The sequence below is a fragment of the Felis catus genome, chromosome D4, assembly GCF_018350175.1.
Source record: "Felis catus isolate Fca126 chromosome D4, F.catus_Fca126_mat1.0, whole genome shotgun sequence".
In the NCBI taxonomy this organism is placed as follows: Eukaryota; Metazoa; Chordata; class Mammalia; order Carnivora; family Felidae; genus Felis; species Felis catus.
The window spans coordinates 74,358,972-74,379,342 of record NC_058380.1 but is presented as its reverse complement, the minus strand read 5'-3'; the positions used below and the strand labels follow the sequence as shown (position 1 = coordinate 74,379,342).

General features: G+C 50.2%; 1 protein-coding gene across 5 annotated transcripts in view; it reads left to right on the top strand.

Moving 5' to 3' along the window:
• The window catches only part of WHRN (whirlin), a 94,614-nt gene that overhangs the window by 9,734 nt on the left and 64,509 nt on the right, over positions 1-20,371 (top strand). For all 5 annotated transcript variants that reach the window (XM_023242632.2, XM_023242635.2, XM_023242636.2 and 2 more), the window contains exon 2: positions 16,120-16,338. In XM_023242632.2, the coding sequence (XP_023098400.1) occupies positions 16,120-16,338 (219 nt within the window). The remainder of the gene's footprint in view (positions 1-16,119; positions 16,339-20,371) is intronic.

The following is a 20,371-nucleotide window of genomic DNA, read 5'->3' as shown; positions in this document are numbered from 1 at the left end:
TTCTTCACCAGATTCTAAAGCTGCAGGTTACAGGGAAGAACATAGTAAAGTAACATCTGAAAGGTTGTTTCCAAATCCCTTGGAAGTAGTGATTCAGAAACGTAGCTTGCTCGAGAATTAACAAGCTCCCTAGGCAAGTCTTAATCACAATGAGGTTTGGAAAGCACCACCTTCTTTTCAGATCTGCCCCCATCCCCAACATTTATCCACGTAAAGGCCAGAGAGGCGGACCCACACTGTCCCCATCCTTAGCTGCTCTGGAGCCTGATTCCAGATGTGCAAGGTCAGCTGATATATTGGAAAATCCAGGGAAGAGAGGTCTGTACCCAAGAGGTTAGAGATGGCTTTTGGAAGTGGACCTGGGTTCACGTGACTGTTACTTGGCTGTGACCTTGAGCGGCTCCCTTGGCCTCTCCATGACCCAGACCCCCTCACCCTTGAACCTGGCATCGTCCTCACAAATGGGTTATTGTTGCTGTCGCCCATCAAAAGTTTGAAAAATACGGCCATGGAGGTCCCACTGCAGGCATTACAATGAAAAATGTTATCGACTGCATCCTCTTGGCTTTGAAAATCTTCTGTTGTGCTTGCTCAGTCTAAAAAAAAAAAATGCCTTTGGAAGAAAATACTGGGGCCGAGAGCCCTCTTGCTACATCAGGTGCGTTGTGGCCGTTTGAATTGCAGAGTCATTTACTAAATGCGGGTCAATATTCCCATACAGGCAGAGTTTCTTCAAAAATGTAATTGCTCCCGTTTGGATTTTGGCATCTGCAGTTTTGTTTTACAGCAGTAATAAAGCCCAGGGATTGGATGGGATTGTAAAACGTGGGGCGGTGGGGCAGACCCGTGACCCAGAGGCCAGTGTGTGACAGTGTGGCTCCCACGTCAGCTGTGTCCTCATCCTTGTTCCCCAGCATCCTTCCCTGATGGGCTCTCCAGGGGCCCTGATGAGGGAGAGAAGGTGGCTGTTTTTCCAGAACCCATTAGAGCAATTAATGCAGGTTGAAAGCGGTGATTTGACAATATGGGCAGCTGTACTTCAAAAAAAAAAAAAAACCCAAAAGCCTGGAATGTATTTGAACCACATCCGAAATGGTGTGTGAGGCTCCATTAAGAGGCTTCTGATAAAGAAAAGAAAAGAAAAAAGGAAAGGAAAGAGGTCCAGCTTTCAGAAGTTACCCAGACAGGTGGGGAAGCTGCTGGCAGAAGTCTGGGGAGGGGTTTTACTTCGGGCGTTTGCATCCTGCCGGCCAGTGGAGGGTGTGGTGTTAGGCGGTGTGTCTGGGCCCAGTGTGACCTTCATCCCTCTCCTGCCTCCTCCTCGTTCTCCTGGGGGAGGGGGGCAAGCCCATCCCAGGTTTCCCCAAACTCTCTGAAGCCCTCTCCTCCTTCCATGAGTCCTTTTGGTCCTGAGGTTTCAAATCGAGATGCTCAGGTTGCCCTCAGAATCTTTCCTCTCTTCCCCCAAATCCCTTCCTCTCTTCCATGTTGTCTCTTGGAACAGAATCTGGGCCTCCTTTTGGGGTCTTTATCTTTTTTTATTTATATTTTCAGCTCTTGTCCAGTGTTAGGAATAGCATTTATTTGCTGTGGAAGTCCTGGCTCATTTCTGACCCCTCTGACGGCACCTCATCCTCTTGCCCACGAGTCGTGGACATTTCCCAAGTTAGGAGCCTTGACTTGCTCCCCTTCTCTGCAGTCTGCCCGTTGGGGATTGCACCAGCCCCTGCGAAGTTAGACCCTCCAGGCCTGATCCCTCCCCAGCCCCTGTCAGACCACATTTCCACAGGGGTCTCCTCGCTGTCTGTCTGTCTCCCATCTTGCTCATCTGCCCACTAGTCCATTCTGCGTCCTGGAGGGCGGGCACGCTTTCTGAATTGGTACCTGATCAAGCTTTGCCCTGCCTGGTGCCTTGCAGGGGAGCCGAGAGCCTGCTGACGTCCGGGCTGCCCGTGATGCGAGCCCTTTTACCTGCAGGGAGTGCTTTTCTCTGGCTGTTCCCTCAGTGCAGTCCACACTTGGCCAGACAGGCAGCATCCTCTGAAACAAGGCGTTGTTTCCCTGCACCCGTTGACACCCACAGCCCCTGTGAGGTCCTCCCATCACACCTGCCCGCCCACCCTCAGCTACCCCATCCTCGGGAATCCTTCTCTTCTCCCCTCGAAGCTCCTTCAGCGTAGTGACCTGCTTCACTTGTTGTGACACAGATTACACATTTCCTGATGTTTCCTTCAGTTGCTCTGCGGCTGATGATAACTTTGGTTTTGAGGGCTTACCACAATCCAGACGGTGTTCTCAGTACTTTCTATGTATGAACTCACTTGAACCTCGTGACAGCCCGATCAGGTTCAAAGCAGGTGCCACTTTTGTTGCTTTGTTGTGCAAAACACTGCCAAGAGTTTGTCACTTGCCTGTTGTCACAAAGGTGGGAAGTGGCAGAGTTAGGAATTAAAACCAGGTTTTGTTGACTTGAGGGAATGCCAGAGAGAGGCGGCGTCCCATGATGCTTCAGGCTGGGCTCTGGGGCCAGATGCTCTGGGTTCAAACCCGGGTTCTGCCGCTTTGTACATGTGGGGCCTCAAACATACTTTTTTTTTTTTCTTTTTAAAATTTGTTTATTGTCAAGTTAGCTAACCTACAGTGTAGTCTCGGCTTCGGGAGTAGATTCCCACGATTCATCACTTACATACAACACCCAGTGCTCATCCCAACAGGTGCCCTCCTCACTGATTCTCCAATTCCCTTTTCGCTAAAGTTGTAATGGGAACAATGGGAATGATAGTCAAATGGCAGGCAAGTTACTTACCTTCCCTGTTCAATTTCCTCATCTCTAAAAGGAGGATACTAATGGTCATGCAGGTAACTGCCATGTTAAAGCACTAGATGCATCGATTAATTTGAACATGTAATGATTACCTGCTATGTTCACACCACTAGGTTGGGTTGTTTTCCCACCAGATAAGACTCTTCCCAGTATAAAACACATAGCACATAAGATGCTTCCAAGCTTATAATACTGGGCACACTAATAACTGTGGCCCCTGTGGACGGTCTTCTCTGTGCCCCCAGGGCCATATGCGCATCTTCCCACTAGCTCTCCAGCACAGCCTCCAGGGAGAGGAAACAGCACGGGGCGGAGGAGGTGATCAGTCACCAGTATAGGATTTGAACTCAGGGCTTCTTGCCTCCAAAGTGCATGCTCATTGCCACCTTCTGGTGGGTGTACAGCTTAGCCCAGTGCTGGCCAGAGCCACGTTTCACTAAATGAGGATCAGAGCCACGTCTCACTTTATTGAGATGGCGTCGTAGCCATTCGGTTAGAAAACTCACGAGTAACCAGACAGCCCAGCCCGTGAGTGCCCTGCCCTGGGCAAGGTCTGTGCATCTTAGTGACTAGACTTTAGATTCGGAGGCAGCACTGGGCACTCTTTGCCTTTTTTTTTTTTTTCTCTTTTCCCTCTCTCTTATCTCTCTTGCCAGGTCCTGACCTTTGTCAGGATTTTATTTTGTTCATTGTCTGTGGAAATTCCCTAAATAGACTAACTGTGACCTCCACTCAACCCCCATTAGGATAAACCTGTAACTTAGGAAGTCATCTCATTGATTGATCGGCGGAGTCTCCGAATCTGTCTATGCCGTCTGCCATGTAGGCATCTTAAGATGCCTACATGGTCTCCCGGACCTCGTGTAAAAGGCTGGTGGCCATCAACCCCGTCACAGACTGGACAAAGAAAGGGCCGTTTTGTTTGGTTCATAGGAAACAGGAGGAGTAGAGGAGTCTGCCTGGGCTTTTAAAATAAAATATGGGTGTGTGCGTGTACGTTAATGACCCGAGAGATATGGGTTCAATTTGGAGAACTCAGAAACCCCAGGAAAACACAAAGGAAAAAAAACTAAAAAAAAAAAAAAAAAATCATCAATAATCTGCTTTACCCAGAAATAATCATTATTGACAATTTTTTTTAACATTTTATTTATTTTCAAGAGACAGAGCATGAGCAGGGGAGGGACAGAGAGCAAGGAAGACACAGAATCTGAAGCAGGTTCTGAGCTCTGGGCTCTGAGCTGTCAGCACAGAACCTGACGTGGGGCTCGAACTCACGAACTGTGAGATCATGCCCTCAGCCAAAGCTGGACGCTTAACCGACTGAGCCACCCAGGTGCCCCACTATTGACACTTTGATTGCTGTCTTTCCAGTCCCCTGTGTGCCTGTGTGTGTAAATTTGTATTGGGAATTTTCTACAAAACTGCCATTCTGAACGTCATTTTGAGTCTGTTTCACCAGTGTATCATGACTGATAAATATTACTAGAACACGATTTTTAATGATTGCATGCTACGTCGTAGCAAAGAGATGCATGATTTATTTAACTAATTTCTTCTTGTTGGACAGTTCTTTTTTAAACATTGTCCATATTGCCACTTTAGACAATGTACCCTTGCACATTAATCTGTAAGCACATCTCTAAAAATGATTTGGGCTGCCTTTCCAGAAGTGGCATTGGCTCAGGGTATAGGCAGATTTTTAAGGCTTTGGTAGCTGTTGCCAGATTGTTCTTGGGGAAGAGTTTGTTATTTTGCAGTCCCATCTACCAACCTTAGCAATATATATGATATGCTTCATTTTTCCCCAGCTTGCCAACCCTGGATATTATATTTCTTTTCCATTTTTGCCAATCTGATAGACAAAAAAGTATCCTGTTTTAATTTGTATAAATAGCGAAGTTGGAACTTCCTTGCATGTTTATTGTTTGTAGAGCTGTGTATACACATAAGGTAATTCATGATAAATAGCATATAGCTTAATGTTATAAACATATAACGTATAATGTATTATGTATGTATATGACATATGTACATTCGGTTTTTTGGTGTATACCTTATTGATTTCCTATGCCCATTTAATCATATTTCTACGTCTTCTGTTCTTTTTCTTTAAGAGGTGGTTGTTAGGAGCAGCTGTTAGATAGCTGATTGATTCACTCGCCTTGAATTCGGATTCTTCAGTCTGAGGCTGAATTAAATTGGAAGCCTATCCCTTGTTAACAGAATGCACAGAAAGTGATGAGGGATAGGAATGTTAAGTGTCCTCAAGGAGAATACACCCCATCCATGTATCCACTCATGGACCAAGAAAATACTGATATATAATCAGATTTTTCTGATGGATGGATGTGCTATGGACATTGGTTCAAGACCACAAAAACTCCATTGGAAACCCATCGAGGCTCCTCTTGAGTGATTACATTTATGACTCCTACAATCTTGTTATTTCTTCCCAAAAGAAAAAAAGAAAGAAGAATTAAGAGACCAGATTTAAAAGAACATTTGTAAAGCAATTTACTTAAATTATAAGAGACTGAAAGCCAGGCTTAGTGGATAATTGAAGAATTGCATTAAAAAGGAATCAATATCTTTCTGGAATCTGCTTTGTCCTCATCTTCTGAGTTGTTTTGCAAGGGGGTGGCCACTCTGTCACTATCTTGCAAATTTTTCCTAGCGTTATCCCCAAGGACAACACTTTCTTTTCTCTCTTTGATCTTCACGTTTTTTTTTTCCTTTTCACACAGCCTTGACTCATGGAGACATTTCGGAGCAAAGATACTGGAGATCAGGGGCTTTAAGATGTCAGGTCCTGTTCCAGCCTCTGGGATCCTGGTGTTCCCAGCACTGGAGCAAAGGTTTCCTTCTTTACACAGAGCCTTTGGAGAAGGTCAGACTCATAAAGAAAAGAGAGTAGAGGGAATGAACAGTTGATTTTTTGAAATCTACTTTGTAAGGCCCCAATTAAAGGCAAATTGAAACGTTTAAAAAAAAAAAACTGGAAAGGAGAAAAGAAGATGCTGATTACCTCACCCTCCTAACCAGCCATCATTTCTCTGCCCTCTCCCCTGGCCTTTATTTCTGTACATTCATATTCCTCGATGGTTGGATAACCTGCTTCTGTTTATTCTTGCTTCATGCATATGTTGCTGGGTTGTTTCACGATCCTTATGTTGAGCTCTATCTCAGGGAAGGGGTCTTGGATGGGTTCCCACAGCTGCTTCGCCATCCAAAGTGATTTCCCCCAGGATGATCAAAGAGGTGAGGTGGCCACGAAGAGCCAGAGCAGGTGAGCCACATGGTGGCAAGCTTCGCCCCAGATCCTGGCCTCGTGATGGGCACACAGCTGTCAGGGACACCAAAATGATGCCACTGTTCTTTGAGATACAGTGCGTTCTCAGAATACCACTGCCCCCTTATGTCAACATTCCAGAAGAGTATAAACTACCACTTTTGAACTTTTATTTGAGGGAATGTTTTTAAATAACATGATTCTTAGACCAAAGTTAGCAGCAGCAAAGTATTTCTGGGGAGTGGAGGAAGAGAATAGAATGAGAAAGCAGAGTTATTGCCCAAGCATCTGTGAAAAATATCCCCGCCTCCAACTCTGTGTATAAGGTGTCTGATCCTTGAGACATACTTCAGCATTCATTCGTTCACTTGGCAATTGTTTTATTGAGCTCCTCCTATATGATTGGTGTGGTTTAACATCCTCTTCGAATTTTACACATCCTACTTACTTTCTTGTTAATATATTTGTAATTAATATTTTTTCCTACTTCGGAAATAATCGAATGATTTAACCTAAAAGGTACATCATGAAAAAGGCAGATCAGAAACCATATTGGAAAGTGTGTGTGTGTGTGTGTGTCTGTGTGTGTGTGTGTGTTGCCTTTAATAGGAATAGTATTTCATATTTAAATGGAAGTGTGAGCCTCCTAGCAACCAAAGCAAAAAGGGAAATCCATGCATTGTTTAGATTCCACTGGAGAATTTCATAGGTATTTCAGGAGAGGCAAAATGCTTCCTTGGCAGTCAATCTTAAAAGGAAGGCAATGAAAAGAAAATAAAGGAAGGCAATTAATTTCAGGAGGAAGGCAATTTCAATTGTACTTCTTCACAGTCTTTCATTTATTTTTATTTTTTTTAATCTTTATTTTTGAGAGTGAGAGAAAGAGAGAGTGAGCAGGCAAGGGGCAGAGAGAGAAGGAGACACAGAATCTGAAGCAGGCTCCAGGATGTCAGCATAGAGCCTGACATAGGGCTTGAACTCATGATTCGCAGGATCATGACCTAAGCCAAAGTCAGGCACTTAACCAACTGAGCCACCCAGGCGCCTCCTTTCATTGTCTCTCATTTTATGTGGAATCACCCATGATGTCCCATCTTTCGTGTCTGTTGACACATCTGTGACCCAAACAGAAGAATCCCCTGACTTCTGTATCTACTGAGAAGCATATAAATAAAACAATCACCATGTAAGTATGTTGAGATACGTAGTTTGAGAGATAGGGAGCAGAAGTGCCACTAACGTGGAGCATTTGATGCTGGAAGCAAGGCCAGTGGATGGACAGGAGACGAGGCCGGCCAGGCAGCAGGGCCAGCCGCACAGGCCTGAGACACACTGCGAGGAGTTGGCATTTTTCATCAGAAACGATGGGAGAGGCTGGGCAGGGAAGGGGTAGGGTCCGCTTGCATTTCAAAAGGATGTCCTGGCTGCTCAGCAGAGACCGATTTTAGAGGCTGCGAAGCTGTTGCAGTTAGTGGGCCCTGTAAGAGGTAATTAACACAGATAAAAATGTGATGCAGAGAGAAGGAGGTCTGAAGACAGGGCTAATTGGGGCTTTGCTTTCTCATGACATTAGAAGACGCCCCTGGGGCAGAGAGTCCGCACCATTAACCTCTGTCCTCCCTCAAAGTGGGGCTGAATCGGGAGGGTCTTTCTAGCCCACATGGCCGTCCCTGGCACCAGCTCAGGGTTCAAGAGTTCAGGGGCTCTCACTTGTTCAAAGCCTGCAAGTCCCACATCCCCTCCTCAGACCCTCTCCTTGTCCGTCTTGTGAGGCCAAGACAGAGGGTTGGCCTTGTGCATCGGAACCCCCTAGCACTGCTGGTGAGAGAGGCACAGGTTTGGAAAGTCCGGGATTCAAATCCAAGTCCTGCCTCTTGTCCTCTTTGTGACCTTGCGTGAGACACGCCCCCACCTAGACTCTCTTTCCTCATCCATGCAATGGGAAGAATAAAATGTGTGACCATCCCTGTAATTTGGCTATTACCAACAGTATTAGCCACGTTTGTTGGCACCTGCTACACACCATCCTGAATGCTACATGCTTTGTGTACGTTGTCTCGTCAGCCCTCATTTTGTCCCCAGAGCAGCTCCGTAAGACTAGGCATTAGTAGCCCCTTTCAACAGGTGACAGAGCTGAAGCCCGAGGGCTTAAGTAAATTGTCTATAGTCTCAGAGCCAGGAAGAGATAGAACTTTATTTGGGAATGGCTTTCTAGTGGGTATACCTTTCACTGAAAAACTCTTGGGGGTGGGAGATCCTCACCCTAAGATATCTTTTCATGTTAGTGCCTTGCCATTCTCTAGTTTCCAGGTGCAGTTGGAAAATAGAGCCAAGGTTTGCCTTAACGGGGAGATCTCTGGGGCCTGTGGAAGGAAGCATGCAGGAGAGCGGGTCCCTGCGCCAGAGTGAGCTCTACTTTTGGAAAAGTACTTTGGAAAGCCCCATTCGGTCCCATCCACAGCCCCTGGGGACAAGGGATCTCAGGCCTTCTATAGGCACAGGTGTCATAGTGCTGCCCCCTGCAGGTGCTTGTAGGAACTACAACAGGGAGGGACGTCGCTGCATATGAAAAAGGATGCACTGCCCCCTGCCTCAAGGATTCCACTCATCTCCGATCTAGAGAATTAGACACACGTGTGCTTCAAGATGCATGAAAAAGTACGTTATCGCAGCTTTGTTTGCACTGGCAAAAAGTGAGAAACAACTGTGCAACAATAGAGGAGTGAGAATTCAGCGGTGGTGCATCTCTGCCAGGGAATGTGCCGTGGTGCAGAAAGAAATGAGCTTACGGTCATTGAACTGGCAAGGAAAGATCCTCCATCTTTTTAGCTGGAAAAAAACACGCTGACGAAAAGTTCAGCGTAAGTCAGTTTATGTAAACATCACTCAACAGTAGTCTTGTACGTGTACATCCGCGTGTGTATGAAATGCACAGAACATTCGGGAGGAACGCACAGTGGTCATCATGGATGCTGGGATGAGACTTCCCCTCTAGATTCCCTATAATAAAATCCTGCCTAACCCTTTGCAGCCCTGACCTGTGTTCCAGGCATTAAACACTTCATGGGTACAGACTCATTATCTTCAGAACCACCCTGTGGTAGAATACCACTCTTCACGGAAGCTGGGGCACGGACTGGTGACCTGCCCAGGGTTGCCATTGGCAGGTGGCAGAGCCGGGAGGGGAATCTCTGTAGCCTGGCTCTGGAGCTGTGGGTCCCAGCCACCCTTTTGCTGGTCTCATCAAATTCCACGTGTGCTGTGCCCGAGGTGTGTGTGCTCACGTGAGCGTGGAGAAGCACGATAAGGCTGCCTGAGCCCTGGTCTAGGACACTGATCTTTCCGCGGCCTCATTTGAACAGATTCCCTGGGGCTGCGTGGCATTTCGAAAGCTCAATAAATACCCTGTTGGAAGAGGTTATAAAGAAAACAGAGCATGCAGTGTGCCTCTAGGAATGTATTCTGCTGCTGAAGAGACAGGATGTATGAAGGTGATACAGCGTCTGTCGTGTACGTGGCAACGAAAACGTCGAAGTGCGCTGGGCGCTCTTGGAGGAGGAGAGTCGGTCGCGAGCCAGAGAGGTTTCCTGGAGGTGTGGGGAAACGGGCTGAATGTCAAAGGCAGGGCAGATAGGAAGAAGCGTGGATTAAAGGAAGATGAGGGAGGTTGTGAGAGGGAGGCTAGAGCTGCTGGTGTATTTGTGTCCATGTAGATGAGAGCTTGAGAGAATTCTGGGGTTTGTGTTTAGGAGAAGGAGCCGGGAAACTCAGGAAGAAAACTCACATTTAGTACCTACTATGTGCCAGGTGCTATATACTATATGTAGACACTCTTTGTTATCTTTTTTTGAGGTTTTATTTATTTAAATAATCTCTACACCCGACATGGGGCTCAAACTCACGGCCAGAGATCAAGAGTCACATGCTCCTCTGACTGAGTCAGCCAGGCACCCCTACATTATCTTAATAATGCTTACCATAGTTGCATTTTATTTTTTAAATAGTTTTTTTAAATTTTTTCTTTAATCTTTATTTTTGAGAGAGAGAGACAGCGTGTGAGCAGGGGAGGAGTAGAGAGAGAGGGAGACACAGAATCTGAAGCAGGCTCCAGGCTCCGAGCTGTCAGCACGGAGCCTGACGCGGGGCTTGAACTCACGAACAGTGAGATCATGACCTGAGCCGAAGTCGGACACTTACCCGACTGAGCCACCCAGGGGCCCCAGTAGTTGCATTTTAAATGCAGAAACAAGCAGCTCAGCCAGCTAAGTATCTTGATTTCACCTCAGGTCATGATCTTAGGGTTTGTGGGCTCAAGCCCCTCGTGGAGCCTGCTTGGGATCTCTCTCTTTGATCCCCTGCTTGGGATCTCAGTGCAGAGCCTGCGGGGTTCTCTCTTTCCCCCTCTTTCTCTGTCCCTCCCCCTCCATCTCAAAATAAATAAATAAACTTAAAAAAAAATAATAAATGCAGGAACAGGCACAGAGAGGTAGGGTACTTTGCGGTGTCACACAGCAAGTCAACAGCAGAGTCGGGGTTGGTGCCCAGTGAGTCTGAACCCAAAGCCCCGGCTGACCAAGGTGGGTCAGGAAGAGCAGGCACGCATCATCCTTTTCTCTCTTCCTGATGACGAACCTGAACTTGGGTCTTAGACCAGCTCCCGCTCCGGAGGTGGGGCATTTCTGTCCCTTAGAAGAGAAAACCTTGCCCCTCGAGGTCTGTGTCCTGGGATAAGCTGCATGACTCACTGTGATGAGCCCTTACTTGAGACTGTTCTAGAAGACTTCCTTTGTACATGCCCCTGAGGACAGTAGTCTGATTGTCCTGTGACCTTGTGGTCCAGTTCACACTTGCACTTTAGGGTGTGTTTTTGAACACAGGATCATACACACATCTGCCGTGATAACACACAACCCTTGGTCCCCTCACACTGTGACCATCTCCAGTCTATTTCTCTGTTCTCTGCTGAGCGGAGAATCGCGTCACTTGGTCTGTGATGTTGGGGTTTGATAGTCAGCTCTGAAGAGCTGAGTGAGGCAAATTTGCCTCCTGAGAGCATTAATCCAAGTAGCAAGTTATTAAGTTTGAAGACATACACATATAATTTACATTTCCAGAATCATAACACGCTGCCTCCACAGTCATCTGGTGATGGATAGTATCTGAGCCACGCCATCTGCTGGGTCAGATGGAGATTTCGCTATGATCTGACTCGCAAGCCCCAGGTCAAGTTTTACCAGCAAACGCGTGGTGACAAGTGTGGGAGGAGAGTGCTCTCATGACCCTGCTGCTTATGGTGGACTCTCCCTAGATCTCACTTTTTTTTTTTTTTTCCTTTTTAGCCACAGCTCCTTGAACTCTTCGGTGACAGGCACAGTGCTGTCGGGCTCCTCTACCTAAAGAGAGAGTGGCATTATGATCTTCATTTGATAGGAGAGAAACAGATGAACAGAGAGGTTCGGGAACTTGTGTGGGGTGACACAGCTAATGAGCAGTTGGTTCAGGAGACTGGCTGATTCTGGGGGTCGCCACGCAGGAGAGGGACATGGCTGACAGTCCCCAACTGGCACAGGCAGAGCATGCGGGTTGCTTTAAGTCAGGTGTCGCACAGGACTTACCATCGGCGGGCGGCACCTGCCAGATCAGAGACACACAGCCACCGTCTCACTGGAGACCGTCTCCCCAGCCCTCAGGTCCCTTGGGAAGTCCCCTGCTGCCGATGACAGTGCTGAGGTGCAGCGTGCATCCTGCCACACCGGATGCTCCATCTGTCCTTCTGGTGTTTTCTTAAACCCTCGTGGTCCCTTCCAACTGGTAGGGAGCCTCAGAGCCCCCAGGCTCAAGATCTGGTTCAAGGACCTGGGAGCAACCTCAGCCAGCGCAGTCATGAGTACTCACTCCTTAAACGGGGCGTGCTGAGGGCGGGGCTCTGTCCCTGCATCTCTCTGCGGCCATGACTCATGACCGTCACGTGGGTGAATACAACCTTTTCTTCTAGAATGTAGCCACTAACCAGAAGACATTAAAGTTTAATACTGGGGCAGGACCTCAGCAATTAGTGAGTTCAGCCTGCTCGCGGCCGGTTGGCAAAACCGAGGCTCAGTGAGAGGAGACATAGCCCCCGACCACCCAGGACCAGCCAGGAAACCAGTGGTGCAACGGTGACACGCCTGGGTCTCTGTTTCACAGCAAGAGCTCTTTCTAATTTCCTCTGCCCCCGAAGCTGCTTGCTGTGGAGGTTCACTGTGGCCAGAGAATCTGCTAGTTCTTTTGTGAGACGAATGGCCTGGTGCACCTGAGGTGGTGATGGCAGTGCATGTGGGGAGCGGGTACACAGCTTAGCCGGGGAGCACTCATCAGCCAGCTTTCTTTAGGAATTCACTTCTCGGTTCAAAGCCACTCTATTTAAAAAAAAAAAAACAACTTCTTTTGACATTTATTTATGTTTGAGAGACAGAGTGAGAGTGGAGGGGGAGGGGCAGAGAGAGAGGGAGACACAGAATCCGAAGCAGGCTCCAGTCTCCCAGCTGTCAGCACAGAGCCCGACGTGGGGCTCGAACCCACGAACCGTGAGATCATGACCCGAACCGAAGCTGGGTGCCCAGCTGACTGAGCCACCCAGACGCTCCTTCAAAGCCACTCTTAAAAACAAGCAAGTGGTTGGTTGTAAAAATGGAGACAAAGAGGCCTTAAGAAGACAGAAACCAGCTTCTCAGACCATCCTCCACCCTCTTGCCTTCCCCGCATGACGCATTCAGGTTTTAGCTAAAAAGGGCAGTGGGTGGAGCTGTTCGTGCAGCTTCCAATGGTCACTGCACCCAGACCATATTCCGAGAGCCTGTTCAGATGTCACGAGTGCTGTTTCAGGAATCTTGTTTTTGTTCGGTTTTACCAGAAAAAAATAAAGAAGGCAGCAGTGGAGGATGATACTCTTGTTCTCCAGGACCCACTGGAAGCCCACATTTGCCCAAAAGGCCAACATCAGAGGTTCTGGGATGGTCGAAGCTTGAGTGGCCATCAGATCTTCTGGCCCCACAGTCTTGTGATGGGGAAACTGAGGTTCATAGGGGAGGGGGCTTGCCCAGGGCTGGCCTCCTGGCACTTGGCTGTGTTTTTTGTATTTGTGCCCTCTCTGTCCCTTCCCATGCTGGGATCCCAGGGTCCCCTTTTGTAAACCACTGGAGGCAGGCAGTGCAGGAGACTCGGTGACCGCCCCCCAGGCCCTCCCCGGTGCCAGCTCTCTGTGGCATTCTCATCAAAGGCATTAACCTCCTCTCCGTTCTCAAGGTTGCTGCTGGCCTATTTATAGAACTGACCAAGAGAATTCCACTCTTGCCAGAGGTACAGAACACATATCGCGCTCCACGCCTCCCCCCTTCTCGTGTAAGTCCCTGGACAAAGCTTTTCTGCACCTGGTTTCCCTTCTCGATGCAGACGCTCCGGGAAGAGAGGCGAGCGGGAGCGCTGCCCCTTGCAGAGCTCCTACTGTGTGCAAAGGCTCCAGACCTCATGCACATGGTCTCATTGAATCCCCACGGACCCTGAGAAGTGGGTATTGTTCTTTCATGGCGCTGCTTGGAAAGAGGAGGCGCCGGCCCAAGGACTCATGACTAACAAGTGAGAGACAAATGGCTTCAATGCAGTTCTGCATCAGTCCGCAGTTTCTGTTCCTTTCCCTTGCATTTCCGATTCTGGCCCAGTCGTCTACATCAGACGAGTGAGGTGGCCGCAGGACAGTGCCTGTGCATATTACGGTTTCTTCTGGGCCCACATATGCACTTTCTCACCCCGTCAGGTCAACCAGGCTTTTCTGAGGGCCTGCTGAGCGAAGCAGGCTGCAGGAACCATGAGGATGTGCCCACTTGTTCTCTCTGGGCCTGGCACACGGGAGGCCCTCAGTCAACGCTTGTGGAACGAATGGTCGGGCTCACAAGTGAATGGTAGGCCCGGCCTCACAGTGTGTCAGGGGAGGGAGCAGAGAAGAGGCAGGCCAGTTGGACCGGCCCCCAGCCAGCAGCACCCTGGTGGAGGAGGGAGCCCTGGGCAGGGGAGAGGGGTCAGGAAGGCAAGGTGGCCTCAGAGTTTCCTGCTGAGGCAGCTCCTGCCCTGTGACCTTCCCCACCGCCGCTGCTCCCCAGAAGCCTGCTTGCTCGCCAGCCTCTCCATCCTGCCCCCTAGAATTTAACACAGGTTTTATCCTCCCAGCTGTTCTGTCAGGGGAGTCCCGGGGAAAAAGAGCACGAAATCTCTCCCTGCTCATCTTCTCAGAAATCTTTTTTAAAAGCAGCCTTTTGGACAGTTGCCATCCTCTCATTATGCCTCCACCAGGGACTGGCATTTAGCTGTGGAATTGAGGGACCCGGAACCTCCTGGCCTAACCTTCCTCCTCCAGCAGAGGCTGTCCCGCCAGGGCTCCCTGCTGTGCTGGACCGCTCTTTTCTTGGCCCCCTTTGTCCAGAGCACTGGGGAGTCTGCAGAATGCAGTACGGGGCCCATCCGGGCAAGCTTGGGGGGGTCAGAAAGCGAAGCACTCCGCTCCCCCTTTTCGGACTTTCTACCAAAAGCAACGTATCCTCATTCTGGAACTTGCAGGGAATATTGGGAAACGGGAAGGACAGAATAATAACCGCCCATAATCCTGCCGCCTAGAGAGACACACAGTTGGCATTTTGGCACCATTACTCCTGTGTGATTTTTATCTTAACATAACTGAGGTCATACGGTAAGATACAATTTGTGTCCTCTCGGCCCCACCTCGCAGTACAACAGATCACATATCCACAGCATTACAAACTCTCTGTGATACTTTTAGAATGTGGTTCTAATGCCAGCATGGGCTCCGTATGTGCAGGTTACTGTCAGTTTGCTCACACAGCCCCCCGGTTGCAGGGTTTGCTGTTAATCCGGGTGCTAAGTGACTGTCCCTGCATAAACGGCTTCATCTCAGCTCCAGGTGCGCTGTGGGAAAGGAGGATGGCCAGTCTCAGCTTCCACCCTGGGCACAGAGTCCGGGCTCACCTCTCCATATGGTGGTTCCATCCCCAGATCAGAAAATGTGGAATAAAGTTGGTATCCACGCTCAAAACTAGTTGCTGTGGAAAAGGAGGCCCTCGCTAGCTATGTGGACAGGTGGTTTCCTTCTGTTTCTTCATCTGAGTAATGGGCCTCTCTCCCAAGAAGATTGGATTCCATGAGGATTTCAGGAGATAAAAGCATGTGGGGCACAGAACAGGGTGTTTTGCACAGACAGGCTCTTTATAAATGTTTAGCTCTCATTATCCATAGTTTTATCTCTTGACTGTCTTGTCGGGGTCATTAAGACCACCGCCCGGGTTCCGTGAGGGCTCACACGTTCAGCGTATAGTTGTGCTTGTGGCTAAGATTTATTACAGCAAAAGGATACACAGCAAAATGAACACAGGGAGCAGGTGCAGGGGGCAAAGCCTGTAGGAAACCGGGCACAAGCTTCGGAGTCTCCCTTCGCTGAAGGATGAGCACAGAATGAGCTGTGAAATGTTGTCTCCCCAGATGCTCATAGAGACTCAGTGTCAGGGTTTTTATTGGGGTCTGGTCACATAGGTCCCCTCTGCCGGGACCCACATTCCAGAACCCCCCTCTCTCCCCGTAGTTTGCAAGTAGCCCAGGCATGGTGAGCCAACCTTATCCATTAGGGAATAGGAGGAACACTCAGAATCCAGGTTCCCAGATGCCAGCCAAGCAGGGCTTCCTAAGGATGCAGTGTTCAGCCTGCTGTGTTAACTCTTCTGCACAGCTGTGCTGAGAGATCGTATTTCTTATGTTTGGACCACTTCAAGGCAGGGGTGGGACAGATGTCTCCATAGGACAAAAACTGAGAGCTAGAGAAAAAAAAAAGGGTCTCGGGGGTTGGCCTCCTCTTCCATGCATGGGGTCCTGAGAGAAGTAAGTTCTGGGTGTGGGAAGGGTGGGCCCTCACTGCTCCCCTTCCTGCTGACTCACATCTCTCTCTCTCTCTGTCTCTCTCTAGGCTCTGAAGGGCTCCAAGAAGCTGGTGCTGTCTGTGTACTCAGCGGGGCGCATCCCCGGGGGCTATGTCACCAACCACATCTACACCTGGGTGGACCCCCAGGGCCGCAGCATCTCCCCGCCCTCAGGCCTGCCCCAGACGCACGGCAGCACCCTGAGGCAGTCCGAGGGTGACTCGAGGAGCACCCTGAACCTCCTGCAAGGCGGGGATGAGAAAAAGGTGAGCTGCCCGGTGATGGCCCCGGCAAGCCGGCTGGGCATGGAGGGCCGGTGGGGGAGGCTGGCCCCCTCGAAACCCCGTTCTCCTGACCAGACCCAGAACAGGGAAGCTTCTCGGAGGCTGGACACAGGAGCTTGGTTCTCTCGAGTCTCTGTCCTGCTCTCAAGCCCCCTGAAGGGTTTCATCGTGTTTTCTTCTCTTTTTGACCCGTGCAGTGTATATTCTGACGCAGGCTAAGATCCTGCAACCAAGGAGCCCAAAGACTGTGACTTAAATGGGATCCTTTATTTCTCCCTGACACAGAACAGAGGGGACAGTCTGGCCGGGTGCCGCAGCTCCGCTCCACGTCTTATTCCGGGACCCAGATTCCCTCCATCGTCACCCTCTGAGGGCTTGGCCCTTCTGATGGTTGCAGCTGCCCCACCCTAGCCCCTGGAGCGGAAACGGGAGGAGAGACAGCTCAGACAGTTTCAGTTAGACACAGTTTAACTTCTCAGTGGTCCAGACCCAGGCGCATGGGCACAGGCAGCTGCCAGGACTCTAGGCTCCGCAGGACGCCTTTTGCAGCTGTGGGTCTTGGGTTGTAAAGAACAGAAGCTGGTGCTGGTCACCTTGTACAGAGCGAGTATTTACTGGAAGGATGTGGGCAGGGACTCAGGGTGTAGCCTCCCGGAGGGAAGGGATTCCCACTAGGTCAGTGCTCTGCCTCCTTCCCCTGCAGATGAGTAGCCCAGGGAGGGAGCGCCTGATTGGCTGCTGGGGAGGGCGGGGCACTTTGACTGACAGGACCACCAAGACTATGGCAGGTGGTGGCAGGATGGTTGCCCAGAAGAAGGGGACCAGGGGCATCAACAGAGGCCCCCTTCCAAAGCCCTCCTTCTCTCACATCTTAACTGTTAAAAAAAAAAAAAAGACGGAGAGATGATTCCTCTAAGTTCTCAAACTTTGTTCTGGATGCTATTTGTGTTGCACCCCATGGTTGCTCCTGAGACCAAGAATGTAACTCGTGCAGGCCGCTCGCCCCATGTTTTAGGACCTCGACCCTGACAGCCCGGAGGCCACGTGCCTTGGGGCTCCAGGCCAAGCAAGGCCTTCCATCTGGAGACTCTTTTTCTCAGCTCTGCTTTTCTGACCATAAGAGCACAGCGTTCACTTAGCAGGTTTTGTGTTCTTTGTGCAAACGTCAGTATGCAGGCTGTGGCAGAGGGGGCCGAGACTTCTGCGCTGGGTGATGAGTGGCAGGGGGGCCAGATGGTAGGTGCCTTCTCCAGAGCCACCTGGCCTTCTGCGTGGTGGCCAGCGCGGGTGGGCACGGGTGGGCTCGGACCCCTCCCCACCAGGGGATCCGTGTTGCTCGGCAGCAGTCTTGAGAAAGCAAGGCTGCCTGTGGCCTTGAGTCATTTTCACGGCCGGCTCTCCAGGGTTGGCCAGAGAACTTGCTTTACCTTCCCCTTGAGCCCTTTCCCTGCGTGGGGCCTGGCGCCGATGGGTGCTGGGTTCTGTGCTTATAGCATCCTGGTGAATCCTCACGGCTGCCCTGCCCTGCGGGGTGGCTGTCCTTATCCACATTTCAAAGCTGAGGAATCCAAGAGAGACTCAGAGGGTACTGTGGCAACTAGAACCCATTCCACGGGTCGCCCCGTACTTAGTGAGCACCTGCGGTGTGCTTGATGCTGTTATGGGAGGGAGGAATAGAGAGAGGGACAAGAGAGGTGAGACCCTGCTCTGGGGAAGCTTCCAGTGAGTTTGGAGTTCATGGGAGGAGTGAGACAATGATCCAGAAAGGAGCATAAGTGAACAAGATCATTACGATGGTGAAGAATGATGGAAGAGAGTAAAATCAGGAGAGAGGAGTGGAGAGTGAAGGAGAGGGAGGCACTGCTTCAGATGTGGTGGTCAGGGAGTGCCTCTCTGAGGAGATGATTCTGAGCTGAGACCTGTGAGGGGAAGAAAGAGCTGCCATGTACTCTGGGGGCTGAAAATCCCAGGTAGCAAGGACAGCGTGTGCAAAGGCCCTGAGGTGGAAACCAGCCCACGTCCTCAAGGCTGAGCAAGAAGGGTGCTTAGCAAGAGGGCCCTGTCACTGGAATTGAGCAGGTAGGAGGGCTGGGAGGAGATGAGGTACCCCCTAGGAGTCTTAGAATAACTTACATAGGAATGTGGAAGGCAGAGACTTAGAGAATTGTGCTCCAGGGATTCAGAGGCCTCAGGAGGCAGGAAATACCCTGGACCGCAGCAGAGTGGCCTTCACAGACCCTGCGGCTCCAGATAAGCTTCCATCCTCCCTTCTGTTCTTCTTCTTGCCGACGTAGCATGGAAATCCCCATTTCCTGTTGAGAGGGATGCGGGGAAATCTCTCTGCGGCCCGCACTTCTGTTCCCTGTGCCTGGAGTTTGGCGGGCTCTGACTTTCTTCTCTCCGCTGTCCTCGTCTCTACTCCAAATCACCGTGACCAGACTCCTAGACTTCCCATGCCAAACGTCAAAACTCCTCACCCCCAGCCCCAGGGGACACACGCCTTCCGGGGAAACAAGTTTCCAGTGCAGTAGTGATGTGAAAAATCCCACATGTTGCAAAATCACTTGTGAAAGCCACCTGAGCTGCCCTCCAAAGCTGGCTGTGGCCTTGCAGCCTTTCCACGCTGAAGCGTGAGAGCCGAGCCGTCCGGAGAGGCTGAGGGAAGGAACAGAAGGGAAGAAAATACGTAACTCTCTGGGAATCAGACCCATCTGCTCTCACGTTACCGTCGTGTCCTCAGAGGTGAATAGGGGCAGGGGGCAGGGGGCAGGGGGCGGACAGCATCGCTATCGTTCTAGGCTCCCGTTCTGGAATACCCTAGCCTCCACAGCTCTAATAAACCGGAACACATTTGTTGTGGGGGGTTAAATGGGTTAGCGTGAGTGTGACAGGGAGGGTGAGACACTGGAGCCAGGCCGCCTGGATTCAAATCCCGACTCCGCAGCTTGCCAGCTGTGTGACCTTGGGCAAGTTACGTAAGCGCTCTGAGCTATTGTTTCCATTGGAAACAATGGTAGGGGCAGGGGCTACTCTCCCGACCACTGTGTAAACTCCGTGGCAGTAAGGACCTTGGTTCCACGCCCTGGCACACTCGTAGGGCCTGGATCAGTGCCTGGCACAGCGTAGGTGCTCGGTGTTCATTATATGAACGAGTGAGTTAAAACGAAAACGCCTTGCCAGCCGCCGGGTGCATGGTAGACTGAAGGTCAGTAATGTTTGCTGCGTTTGAATCCTGTGGGATCAGACCTTGGCACGCCCGTTCTCTGCAAAGTTACAGGGGAGGGTGTGGCCACCTGCTTCCCAAGTTGCTATTTTTGTTGCGATCTGAAGAGCTGCCTCTGGCGTGTGCCCTTGGGGGCTGGTGCCCAACCCATCAGTCTCCAGGGAGAAAAGGCACATTCTTTGTCTCCGTCACCTCTCCTTCACCCACAGGGGAGGTGACACTCATCGAGCTCAGCAGCCCTCCAGGCCTTACACTTTGGAGTTCTTTCCCGGTTAACTGAACCCCACTTGAAAACTGAAAAATGGTTTAGGGGCAGGGCGTAAAGCCACAGTTCTCCGCAGTGTTGCTGGAGCACATGGTAATCATATTTCTAATGCTTTGCAGAACTACCGTACCGTTATCCACAGTGGCTGTACCAGTTTACGTTCCTGCCAACAGTACATGAGGGTTCCAGTTTCTCCACATCCTTACCCACACTTGTTATTTTCTGTTTTTTGGGTTTTTTTTGTGTTTTGTTTTGTTTTTGGTAGGAGCCATCCTAATGGGTGTGAGGTGGTAGGAGTTTTTTTCCTGAGCAGTCTTCTTCATGGTGGACCTTTGTGCCTCAGCAGAGCAATGACGTGCCCAACATCACACAGCTGGGAGTAGTTGGTGTTCAGGGGCAGGGCCAGATCTCTTTCCGAGCCCTCTGTCCTAATGTTGCCCTGTGCCATGTCCCCAGTGTGAGCAGCCCAGAGGGGGCAAGCTGAGGTGCCTCAGTGGCACATTGCCCAAGGTCTCATGGGATATGCT